Genomic DNA, 13,533 nt, shown 5'->3' on the forward strand with positions numbered 1-13,533 from the left:
CCCACTTCATCGTAGCCTGTATATGAAACAAACAACACTCAATAACTTATAGAGTGAAACCTGTGAGAGCCGGAACTTGATGGAATTGCCATGCTTTTCTGGGTCTTGCAAATTTTCTGCCTTTGACAGGGTGCAGTCTTACCACTTTTCTGTTGCTTGTTTTAGTGGGAAATATTTGAGTTTTTTTTTCTCTGATAGGTTTCCACCTTATACAGGTTCTGGCTTTCCCAGGTTTTGCTGTATTTCTCATGGTAAGCTGTGAAATTCCAACATTAAGGACTAGGCATCATTGCTTCACGAATCTGTGCCGCTGGTTAATGGAATTAATGTAAACATGAGTTTTGGCCTTTGACTGTTAAATACTCCCTGTCTCTGCTGCATTGCAGGGTTTATTGGCTATGCTCCATATATCAACCGTATAGTTCAACAGTGGGATCTCCAGGACAATGACGACGATCAGCTCTTTTACACTAAAATTTATATTGATCCGCTGAAGAGAGTAAGCCATGGCCTTCATTTTCTTTTTGTTTTTATTGTTTTAGTTGCTTTTATGATTCATTAATGTGAAATACTCAGAGGCAAAGGGTATTATTGATAGTGTGGCAAATGAAAAAGGGAATTTCAAGTTGTTCTTGCCAAAAACATATTTTAAATAGTTCTACTCTGTCATATAGGATCGCTATGAGTTAAAGTCGACTCAATGCCAAAGAGATTAGGGCTTGAGGATCTGTGGGGTTATAGCGTTGGCAGAGCCTTACGCCTTTTATTAGTAATACCACAACTGTTACAAACGGAGCAACTCAAAACAGCTGTGGCTTAAATAAGATAGATGTTGTATTTATGCATTTGTTTATTTTTTCCTCTATCACATAAAAAAAAAATTTAGAAGTAGGGAACACAAGGGTGTTATCGTGGCTTTATGGTATTAAGAGGGACAGCTCTTTCCTGCTCTACCTTTACACCATAGCTCCCATTTTCACTGTGTCCTCCTTGTTCAAGATGGCTACTGGAGTTCTAGCCATTGCAACTATATTCTAGGGAGCATAAAGGCAGAGTAGTAAACAACGGGCCATCTCACACACAACACTTTCTCATACTTATCTTTGGCCAGAAATTATTTATGTGACCACATAAAATATGCAAAGGAAATTTTGTTCTTTATTTCAATATGCCCTACGAAAAATCTGAGTTCTGTTACTCAGGGGAGAGTGTTGGGGACAATAAGCAGTCTGCCACTGGCCCTAGAGGGAACATTCCTCAGATGCATTTGTTTAGTGAAACTTTGGAGAAAAGTAAAACCAAGACTCTTAAATTCAAAACTATTTTTAGTGTATTTACCTAATATAAGTTAATATTCCATAAATTTACAATATATATATAAAATGGATACATTTCTAAAATGTACTGAATTGTGTATTGGTGGGTGTTGTCTTTAGAAAACATAAGAGGTTTTTAAAAGTAAGAATATTTTACAGTGAGTTTGCAACTCTAGCTGTTTCTGTGTCTTCTGGTATCTAAATATTTTCGTTATACACTTAACACTTAAGACACTTCATTCTTAAAATATTTTTCTTAATCTCCCCTTTTTTACTTGCCCTCTTCTATACCTCAGGCAGCAAGCCTAAAGGATGTGGTCTCTCATCAGGGAGAAGAAACCTACTCTTGGCATGAGTGCTAGTCCAGGCAGCGTGAGGCTTTTCTTTTCTTAGTGTAATTCAGTTGTGAAAGTACTCTGAATCTTATTTAGTTGTCTTTGCTTTGGGGTGCTTTCTCTTAGATATCACTGCTGAGTTTATAATATTTTTAATCATATACCTCTTATTTAAGCTTTTCTCTGGTTACCATGCAAACACAGCTTTGAGAGTATTACTATGGCAAGGGAGGACCAGTGGTAGAATTCTCACCTTCCATGTGGCAGACCCAGGGTCAATTCCCAGCCACTGTACCTCACAAGCAGCAGCCACCCCTCTTATCAGTGGCGGCTTGTGTGTTGCTATCATGCTAAACAGATTTCAGTGGAGCTTATGGACTAAGACTGACTAGGAAGAAAGGCCTGGCAATGTAATACCAAAAATCAACCAGTGAAAACCCTGTGAGTCACAGTGATCCAGGCCCATAGTGCATGAGGTCACCATGAGTTGGGGGCTAACTCAGCGGCAGCTAACAACAACAATGATAGCAAGGCAGTCTTGCTGAAAAACTGGCACATTAAAAGTGACGAGGTTTGTGAAGCTGATTAATCTATATGATGAGGGTGATTAGCCACTAACCCATTGTATCAGTCAGGATGGAGAGATGATGCTATAGTACTAACCCCCAAACTCAACATCTTGACGCAACAGGTTGACTTCTCTTGCTGTATTTCCTGCCGAGGGTTTCTGCTTGTTGTTGTCGCTCAGAGACTGTGGCACGTGCAGCATCCATATCAAACCTCACTGGTGGATGGGCCAGAGGGAAAGGGCACACTTAGATCCTCCCCCTGGCAATTAAATGCTCCAGAGTAGAAGTGACATGTGCCATCTCTGCTGACAGCTCACTTGTTACAACCGGCCACAAGGTGAAGAAGTAGAAGTAATTGAAGAACATCATGGATGATATCCGTACCTCTTATCCTCCAGCTTAACCAGCTGTAAAATTATTTTCTTTCTGAAGAATGTTGCTGTGATCATTTTACTTACAGGATCTTTAAACCCTCTGTCCCAAAATAAACTGTATTGGCATGGTAGTGTTGTTTTGCTGTTTTTGCTGTCATTTTCAATATTATCTCTATTCTTATTTTTTAGGAAGCTCTTAACATCACGTTGGATCACAAATGCAAAATTTTCCAGGCCTTAAATGGAGCTGTAGGTATGTTTCCTAAATAATGGGGTGCTTGTGTGGCTAAATGAACACCTGTGTTTTCTACTGTCTTTCCTTTCTTATATCCATTTTGAGGCTGTGACTAAGGTTTACAGATATTGCCACCTTTTAAAATATTAGGACTTGAGCTTAGTTTGATAATAGTTCAGTGTATTCAGTTTAAACCATCTTCTAAGGCCAGTGCAAAAGGGACAAGTCTAGCTTTGGATAGCTTAATTGAGTAGCTCGCCATCTGGAGACTATATTTATGAATGAATATATTACCTCATTAGCACACATTTTTCACTATAAGTTCTTTGTGTTGTGAATTACCCAGGAGCATTGGAGTAGACTCTGTCTAACCTAGCAGAAAGACAGCTGCTGACAGCTAGATAGGCATACTGTGGAAGCGTGTGGAGGTGTGTGCGTGCATGTATGTATGTTCCCAGATATACATGTGACTTGAAAAAATACACTGAAATTAAGTAACCGACACATTGAAAATTGACATTACTATGTTAAAAATTTAAAATACATTGCAACTCAATGCAATTCATCAAGTCCCTTCAGTTCAGTGAAAAGATTCTCAGAATGAAAAGCATTTGGTTTAGAGTGCCCAGGAAATGTGGGGAAAGGACCTGAAACAAAACACTGCTTCTCCTCCCCTCCGACTTGGGTATTCCAGGAATACTGTACTAGGCCTGATATTCAAGAAATGGTATCATTGTTGGCCAATGATAGAACCCTTTCTCATGTCTGGCAGTGTTTATTCGGCATATGTATTACTGCTATTATTCTTACTTCATAATAATCCTGTAGGGCAGGCATGGAATCCCTTTTACAGATGGACAAATTGAGAGTCAGAGAATGTAACTCATCTGGGACCACAGTGAAGTCCCTGGGTGGTGCAAACGGTTAACATATTCAGCTGTTAACCGAAAGGTTGGAGATTCGAGTCTACGCAGAGACACCTGGAAAGAAAGGCCTGACAATCAACTTCTGAAAAATCAGCTGTCGAAAACTCTATAGTTCTACTCTGACATACGTGGGGTTACAGTGAGTTGAAATTGACTCTGCAGCAACTGGGTTGGTTAGGATCACATTACTATGAAGAGGCAAAGGGAGAATTGCAAAGATGTTTTTATCCACCCCAGTGTTAGACACCCCAGTAGGTTAGTACTTCAATCATTTTGAAAGTGCCAGGCTGGAGGAAGTAAGATGCTCAGAATTGGTATCTGAGCCAGGGCTGTCCTTTATTTTATTCAGTGGTATCTGCTGACTTAGAGTAGGCAAAATTTCAAAAAGTGTTATATAACACATGGAGTATTGTCTGCATGAGAAACTATATGACAACAGACACATGCACTGTGGTGGTTAAAGTTATGTGTCACCTTAGTTGGGCCATGATTTTCAGTAGTTTGGCAGTGATATAATGATTTAGTTTGGCAGTTATGTAGTTATGTATTTGGCAGTTGTGTAATGATGTAGCCATCCTCCATGATGTCATCAGCCAGTCAGTTGCAACTGGAGTTTCCCCAAGGGTGTGGCCTGCATCCAATATAGATATGGATGTTCAGGCAAAGCTGGCTTGTTTCCTCTGGATCCTGCGTCCTGCTCGTTGTCATCTGATCTCCAGTTCTTCGACTTGAGCCAATGGTCTACCTTATCGCCTGCCAATCTTGGGATTTGTAGGCTTCTGCTGCCTTTGAGCTAGCAGACTGCAATCTTACCTGCCGATCTTGGATACATCAGCCTCCAAGCCTGTGAACCAGGACCTGCTGACTGACGTGTTAATCTTGGGTTCATCAGCTTCCAGCTATGTGAGTCAGGAGAAGCCTCCAGCCTGATGCCTGACCCCAGAGTTGGGGCTTGCCAGCTCCTACAACTGTGTGAGCCATTTCCTTGAGATAAATCAATCTCTGTCTCTATCTCTGTGTGTGTGTGTGTGTGTATGTGTATTCCAACCTTGAAAGGTGTCTGAAGTTAAGGGAATTGACTGGGAAGAATTGGGATCCTGATACTTGGGATATAGACATATGGGCATAGGGGACACTGGAGCCCTAAATTCCATTGAATTACTCCTGCCAACAGAACCAGCCCTCTTACTCTCATCTGCAGAGATCACTCCATCTTTGTTTACTAAGCCACCCTCCCCAGTAAAACCATTATCCCTTCCACCCCCATCTGATGAGATTAACTCAGCTGTGCCTGAAGAGTCTTTGTCTGAGATACCACCTGGGGCCTTGCCTGATGTAGATGCCTTACAAAAAACCAAAACCAAACCTGTTGCCATCATCCAGTTGATTCCAACTCATAGCGACCCTATAGGACAGACTAGAACTGCCTCATAGAGTTTCCAAGGAGCGCCTGGTGGACTCGAACTGCTGTCCTTTTGGTTAGCAGCCGTAGCTCTTAGCCACTATGCCACCAGGGTTGCCTTACAAGACATTGCTAAATGTTCCCAGGATCCACCCCCACCACACACTTTTGCTTCTAGACCCATCACTAGACTTTAATCCTAGTGAGACCCACAAGGCGAAGTACAAAGTATGACCCAGGAGGAGGTACACTACACCCCAAAAGAACTGTTTGAGTTTTTGAATATGTACAGAGAAACCTCGGGAATATGTGTGAGAATGGCTATTAAGGGTGTGGGATAATGGTGCAGGGAACATGAAGTTGGATCAGTCTGGGTTTATTGACATGGGCCCGTTAAGCACAGATTCAGTGTTCCAGCGTGAGAGGTTAGAAAACCATCTAATGGTTTATTTGGTTGGTTTACTGAAGCGTGGATTATACAGTGGCCTACATGAAATCAAGCTGAAATACCAGAGCTGCCTTGATGTACTGTAGAAGAAGGCACCAAAGGCTTAAGAAAATTAACATGTTAGAGCAGATGTATCTTCTTAGAACCATAGATCCACACATGGATTGTCCAGAGTGACCTTTTTACCACGACAATGAGGACACAGGTTTGTGAAGGGAGCTCCAGAACCCTTGAAGACTGCTGTGATGGCTATTTTATGTAAGTCAGATTTGACAGCAGGAAATACCATAACTGAATTAAGACATGTAACTACAATAGTGACAAGATGTCACTTTGAGGATTAAGGTGCACCTGACCCGACTCGTGGTATTTGCAGTTTGCTCATATGCATGTGAAAGGTGGACAATGAGTAAGGAAGACTGAAGAAGAATTGATGCCTTTGAATTATGGTGTTGGTGAAGAATATTGAATACACCATGGACTGCCAGAAGAATGAACAGATCTGTCTTGGAAAAAGTGTAGCCAGAATGCTCCTTAGAAGTGAGGATGGTAAGACTTCATTTCATGTGTTTTTCACATGTCAGGAGGAACCAGTCTCTGGAGAAGGACATCATGCTTGGTAAAGTAGAGGATAGTGAAAAACAGGAAGACCCTCAACGATATGAACTGACACAGTGGCTGCCACAATAGGCTTAAACACAGCAATGATTATAGGGATGGTGCAGGAATGGGCAGTGTTTCATCCTGTTGTATGCGGGGTCGCTATGACTCAGGACTGACTTGACAGTGCCTGACAACCTCAGCAACTACTGGGGACTGATGAGATACTGTGGTGGGGGGGCAAAGTGGCAGCGCTCAGTTGACAAAGGTAGGCAGGGTTACCATAATGGACAAAGCAGAAATCAGAATTGTCTGACTCACACGGACATTTGGCACTGGCTGCTTAGTCATGGTGTTCCTAGGAGTGAACCAAATGGGAATCTATTAAATATTTACTTGATCTGTATAAGCAGAAGAATTCTAGGTAAAGTGAACAGGAGTCTAACTCACATGGAGGGAATAGAGTCAGCTCCTCAATCAGTTCTCAGACTTGAGTCAGCTTACAGACCTACAATGCTTTGAATGAAGGGGAGACTAAGTCCCCTTGAGGAAGGATCCCACTACACTGCCAAATATTTATACTGTTAGTCTTTCTCCCAGCCTTCCCCAAAGGGATCTATGACCTCTTACAAGAGTGGCTGTTCATTGAGTAAAGGGAAATAATCACACATTTGGGGGATTACTGGATACTGGCTCTGAACTGACACCATTTCCAGGAGGCACAAAATGTCACAGTGCCTCCCTAGTCAGAGTGGGAGCATATGGAGGTCAGGTTATTAATGGAGTCTTATCTCAGGTTCATCTCACAGTGGGTCCAGTGAATCCGCGAACCCATCCTGTAGTGATTTCCCATGTTCCAGAATGCATAATTGGAATAGACATTCTCAGCAACTGGCAAAACCCCCACATTGGATGTCTGATAAGTGGATTAAGGGCTATTATGGTAGGAAAAGCCAAGTGGAAGCCGTTAGAACTGCCCCTACCTAGGAAAATAGTAAACCAAAAGCAATACCACATTCCTGGAGGGGTTGCAGAGATTATTGCCACCACCAAGGACCTGAAGGATGCAGGTGGTAATTGCTTCCACATCCCCATTCAGCTTACCTATTTGGCTTGGGAAATGACAGTGCATTATTGTAAACTTAACCAGGTGCTGACTACATTTGAAGCTGCTGTTCCAGATGTGGTTTCATTGTTCGAGCAGATGGATACATCTCCTGGTACCTGGTTTGATCTTGTCAGTGCCATTTTCTCCATTCAAAGAATCAGCAGAAGAAGTTTGTATTCAGCTGGTAAGACCAGCAGTACACCGTCAGTGTCCTACCTTAGGGATACAACAACTCTCCAGCCCTATGTCATGATTTAGTCTGCAGGGACCTGGGTTACTGTTCCCTTCAATAGGACGTCACACTTGTCCATTACATTGATGACATTATGCTAATGGGACCTAGTAAGGAAGACGTGTCAATGATTCTGGATTTATTGGTAACACATTTGCATGCTAGAGAGTGGGAAATTAATCCCACAAAAATTCAGGTGCCTACCACCTCGGTGAAATTTCTAGGAGTCCAGTGGTGTAGGGCATGGTGAGATATTCCAAAGTGAAGGATGAGTTGTTACATTTCCTGCCTCGTACAGCTAAAAAGGAGGCACAACACCTGGTGGGCCTCTTTGGATTTTGGAGGAAACAAGTAGGCTGCTGCTCCAGCCTATTTATCAAGTGACTCAAAAACTGCTAGTTTTGAGTGGGGCTCAGAACAAGAGAAGTGTGTGCAACATGTTCAGGCTGCCATGCAAGCTGCTCTGCCACTTGTACCATATGATCCACCTGATTCAATGATGCTTGAAATGTCTACGGCAGATAGAGGTGCTGTTTGGAGTCTTTGGCAGGCCCCTATTGATGAATCAGTGCAGACCTTTAGGATTTTGGAGTAAGGTCCTGCCATCCTCTGCAGATAACTACTCTACTTTTGAGAAGCAGCTTTCAGCTTGTTACTGGGCCTTGGCAGAGACTGAACACTTACCCATGGGCCACCACGTCACCATTTGGCCTGATCTCCCCGTCATGAACTGGGTATTGTATGACCCACAGAGCCATAAAGTAGGACATGTACAGCAACACTCCATCATTAAGTGGAAGTGGTATAAACAAGATCTGGCCCGAGCAGGGCTTGAAGGCACAAGTAAGTTGCATGAGGAAGTGGCCCAAATGCCCATCGTCTCCACTCCCGCCACATTACCTTCTATCTCTCATTCTGCACCTATGGCCTCATGGGGAGTTCCTTATGATCAGTTGACTGAGGAAGAAAGAACTCGTGCCTGGTTTACAGAGGGTTCTGTGTGACACACAAGCAACACTCAAAAGTGGACAGCAGTAGTACTACAGCTCCTTTCTGGGACTTCCCTGCAGGACAGTGGTGAGGGGAAATCCTTTCAATGGGCAGAATTTCAAGTAGTAAACCTGGTTTTTCACTTTTTTTAGAAGGAGACATGGCCAGATATGCAATTGTATACTCATTCATGGACTGTGGCCAGTGGTTTGGCTGGATGCTTAGGAACTTGGAAGAAACATAATTGGAAAATTGGTGATAAGGAGGTATGGGGAAAAGGTATGCAGATTGACCTCTCTGAACTGGCCAAAGAAGTGAAGATACTTGTGTCTCATATGAATACTCACCAAAAGGTGACTTTGGTGGAGGAGGATTTTAACAATCAAGTGGATAGGATGATACATTCTATGGAAACCAGTCATCCTTTCTCCCCATCCACTCCCATCACTGCCCAGTGGGCTCATGAACAAAGTGGCCACAGTGGCAGCAATGGAGGTTATGCATGGTCTCAACAACATGTACTTCCACTCACCAAGGGTGACTTGGCTACAGCCACTGCTGAATGCCCAATCTGCCAGCAGCAGAGACCAACACTGAGTTCCTGATATGGCAACATTTCTCAAGGCAATTAGCCAGCAGCCTGGTGGCAAGTTAAATACTTTGGACTGCTTCTGTCGTAGAAAGGACAATGTTTCATCTTTAATGGGATAGACAATTTGGATACAGATTTGACTTGTCTGCATGCAGTGTCTCTGCCAAAACTACCATCCACGGACTCACAGAATGCCTTATCCACTGTCATGGTATCCCACACAGTATCAGGGGAGTTACTTCACAGCAAATGAAGTACGGCAGTGGGTCCATGCCCACATAATTTACTGGTTTTACCATGTTCTCCATTATCCTGAAGCTGCTAGCTTGATAGAAAGATGCAGTGGCTTTCTATAAACTTAATTATGGAGCCAGCTAGGTGGCAATACTTTGTAGGGTTGGGGCAGTGCTCTCCAGGAGGCTGTATATGCTCTAAGCTATCGGCCATATATGGTGCTATTACTGCCATATGCAGGATTCACGGTTCCAGGAACCCGGGGCTTGAGATTGGGGAGTGGTACCACTCACTAATACCCCTAGTTACCCACTCGCAAAATTTTTGCTTCCTGTCTCCATGACCCTATGCTCTGTGGGTCAAAAAGTCTTAGTTGCAAAGGGAGAAATACTCCCACCTGGGGACGCGATACAGATTCCATTGAACTGGAAGTTAAGGATGCCACCTGACCACTTTGGGCTCCTCATGCCTCTGGATCAACAGGCAAAGAAGGTAGTTACCATATTGGCTGGTATGATTGACCTGACTAACAAGGGGAAATTGGATTGATGTTGCATAGTGGAGTACATTTGGAATACCAGAGATCTTTTAGGGCATCTGTTAGCACTACCATGCCATTATTAAAATCAATGGAAAACTATAGCAACCCAATTCTGACAAGACTGCTAATGGCCCAGACCCTTCAGTAATGAATTGTTTGGTCACCCCCCAGGCAAAGAATCATCAGCTGAGGTGCTTGCTGAGGGTAAAGGGAATACAGAATGGTTGATGAAAGAAGGTAGTTCTAAATACCACTTATGACCACATGATGAGCTGCAGAAACAAGGACTGTAATTGTTATGAGTATTTCTTCCTGGTATGTGTGCATCAAATATTTTTTATTTATAAAATATAAGATGTAAATGGGGCTAGTGTGTTTTCAATTGTACACATATTAGTTGTGTCATGTTAGGCCCAAGTATGACTTTGTATTGTCTTTAGTTAGAGATTGTTTATGGTTTAAGGAGATGTGTACAGGTGCCAAGATGACAAGGGGTAGACTGTGGTGATTCAAATTGTGTGTCAACTGGGCTGGGTCATGATTATCAGTGGTTTGGCAGTTATGTAATGATGTAATTTGGCAGTTATGCAGTGATGTAGTTTGGCAGTTTTGTAATGATGTAGTCATCCTCTGTGATGTGCTCTGATGTTAATAAGCCAATCAGTTGTAAAGGGAGTTTCCTCGGGGGTGTGGCCAGAATCCAATATATATGTGGGCATTCAGGCAAAGCTGGCTTCTTTGCTCTGGATCCTGCGTCCTGCTCGTCATTGTACGACCTCCAGTTCTTGGAACTTGAGCCAGTGGCCTATTGTATTTCCAGCTGATCTTGAGATCCATCAGCCTCTGCAGCCTGTGAACCAACTGCCTGCTTCTTACCTGCTGATCTTCAGAATTGTCGGCTTCTGCAGCCTGTGAGCCAGTAGCCTGCCATCTGACCTGCCGATCCTGGGACTTGTCAGTTCCTGCAGCTGTGTGAGTCAAGAGAAGCCGCCAGCCTGATGCCTGATCACAGACTTTGGACTATCTAGCCTCTACAACCGCTTGAGGCATTTCCTTGAGATAAATCTCTCTGTCTCTACAAATATATATATGTATACTTATATATGTGCACCTCACTGGATTTGCTTCTCTAGAGAACCCAGCCTAAGACACACTCACACACTGAGATAGAGATATGTAGATTTGTGTATAAATAATTTCCCACACACCTATTTTAAAGTCCTGAAACCCATTTTCTTTTTTTTACCCAGATGAAGTTGTTTTGAAATTTGAAAATGGCAAAGCCAGAGCTAAGAATGTTTTTTATGAAACATTACCAGTGGCAATTAATGGAAATGGACCCACCAAGGTGAGCAACAGTTTCTTTTACCTGGGTTCCTATTATTTGGATGTAGACTGTGGATTGATATGTGGATTTTTTTTTTTTTTTTTAATTAAGAGGTTTATTTTGGTGTCTATAATTTCCTGGTTTCATCTGTAAAACAGTGTATTTTCTGGTTTCATTCAGATTAATTAAACTGATGATTTTTCCTCAACCAGCTGGTAGCTTTTCATCCCATTTGTAACAAATTTCACTTTTAGTGTTTTATTTAGTAATAAATAATTGAGAGTGAGCCAGATTTTCTCACCTAAGGTATCCTCTCTGAACAGGAATTATTCAGGTTGTCAAGGGATCATCTGTTTCAGCACAGTCGCCATTTTCTAAGTTAACAACACTGTTACGTCTCAGCTGTGACTAAATGAGTGGAAAGTTTCCTCTTGCCCTCATTATCTGCCAAGGTTGATGGATTGTAATTGACGAAGACATAACTGCATAATTTGTGCAATTTTGAATGCTTTTGCGTTCAGATATATTTAATTGAGCTTACTCAAAATGTTATTGATTGCAAAATATATAGATACGAAGTTTGTACTGTTGGTATCAAATCAAGAGACCAATGTTTCTATATTTATTCCGTGTAATTATTTTTATACTTGTCTTGATACAATCTAATATAAAGCAGTTTTTAGATTGAAGGAACCCTGCTGGAGCAATGGTTAAAAGCTATGGCTGCTAACCAAAAGGTCGGCCGTTGGAATCCATAAACCGCTCCTTGGAAGCCTTACGGGGCAGTTCTCCTCTTTCCTGTAGGATTGCTGTGAGTTGGAATCGACTCAACAGCGACAGGTTTTAGATCGATACTGTGATTTCTGGTTTGAAACTTTTCATTCTTGCGGGTTACTTATTATAAGTAGTAAATCCTAAAACATTTATTTCAATGTTCATGGTTTCTTTCAAATATCAGATAATATACATGTTAATATAATCCTTATGAAATTGGTTGTATTTTTACACAAACAGTAGTTAAGCGGTCTCCTGATTTGCACAAAAGGAGAAATCATTAGTGAAACTAATTTGATGTGCAATAAAAATAGGGACCTGAATCTTCTGTGTAAAAACCACAGCGCTTGTGCCACCTTGACCTTGAATGGTTACAGGATTTTTAAAGAAAAGAAGAATTTGGCTGGAAAACTTTCTCTGCCAGTGAAAATGATGTCAGACTTGGAAAGCATTTGATATTGTGAAAGGAGGCTCAGGAAAGAAGTACCACCTAGAAGCCAGGACTGCCCAGATGAACAGCCTGACTATATTAACTACATAAACAGTGTCTGCACTTTCCAAAGCTGCCAGCATACATGTCTGCAGTTTTTATGAAGAAAACAGATGTTAAGTGGGAAGGCTGGGTGACCTAGTGTTTGTGGTGAGGGATCCAAGCGGTGGAGGTTTCCAGTCAAAATTAATGCTTTTAAAATATCGTTATCTCTGAAAATTGAACTCATAAAAAACAAAATGTTAAAAGTTATAAAGTTTTCATTCTGAAAACTAAAAGTAATGCTTTTTATACTCCAGACTTTAAAAAAATATTGACCATTTTGTTATTCACATAGGTAGTCTTATCTACTGATCAGTAATTCCTGAGATAAATATTTAATTTTTATGAGATTTTGTAAGATGGGGAAAGTGCCAGTCTTTATATATAGATGGGAATTTCAGATATGGCTGGAGCCATAAGTATTTGAGGGTATTTTTTCTTCTTCTTTTAAAAAATTTTTTTCACAGAATATTTTAAACAAAGGGTAACAGATAATTAAACAGTGCATTTCATACTACTAACATTTTTTATCCCTTTTAGAAATAACACCAAATAGGTAGTCCACTTTCACATGAATCTCTTTATGTTCTTCCTTTTAAAGCCATACTTTATAGGGCATGAGTGGTTAATTTCATGTTTTCATTTGTAATCTTTGACAATTATCAGTGAAAATTTTCATTTCTCTGTTGATTATAGAAGCACATTGACATGACCACATTGACCCTTTTAATGGCGACAAACCGTATACTCTCAATATCTCATTAAGGAGTGCCCTAATGGCATGTTTCCTGCTTTGTAATTCATTTCCTGAACTTCCTGTAGCCCAGAAGAAATGTGAACGAGTGTATCTTCTGAGTGAGCTGTGCATTGTAACTGTAACTACATCCACAGTGTCTGTTCAATGCGACCATTGTCCCATTTAATTAATAGTGTCCATGTTTCAGTATAATAGAAATATTTGGGCAGAATCCCGAATATATGGGAGGACTCTGCTAAAA

The 13,533-nt window shown here is 41.5% G+C and overlaps 1 protein-coding gene across 2 annotated transcripts in view; it reads left to right on the forward strand.

Moving 5' to 3' along the window:
* PLOD2 (procollagen-lysine,2-oxoglutarate 5-dioxygenase 2) overlaps positions 1-13,533 on the forward strand; it is a 98,828-nt gene that overhangs the window by 56,924 nt on the left and 28,371 nt on the right. For both annotated transcript variants that reach the window (XM_049867210.1, XM_049867211.1), the window contains exons 5-7: positions 387-499; positions 2,784-2,847; positions 11,153-11,250. In XM_049867210.1, coding sequence (XP_049723167.1) covers positions 387-499; positions 2,784-2,847; positions 11,153-11,250 — 275 coding nt within the window. The remainder of the gene's footprint in view (positions 1-386; positions 500-2,783; positions 2,848-11,152; positions 11,251-13,533) is intronic.

This window comes from Elephas maximus, chromosome 23 (assembly GCF_024166365.1).
Source record: "Elephas maximus indicus isolate mEleMax1 chromosome 23, mEleMax1 primary haplotype, whole genome shotgun sequence".
Lineage (NCBI taxonomy): Eukaryota > Metazoa > Chordata > Mammalia > Proboscidea > Elephantidae > Elephas > Elephas maximus.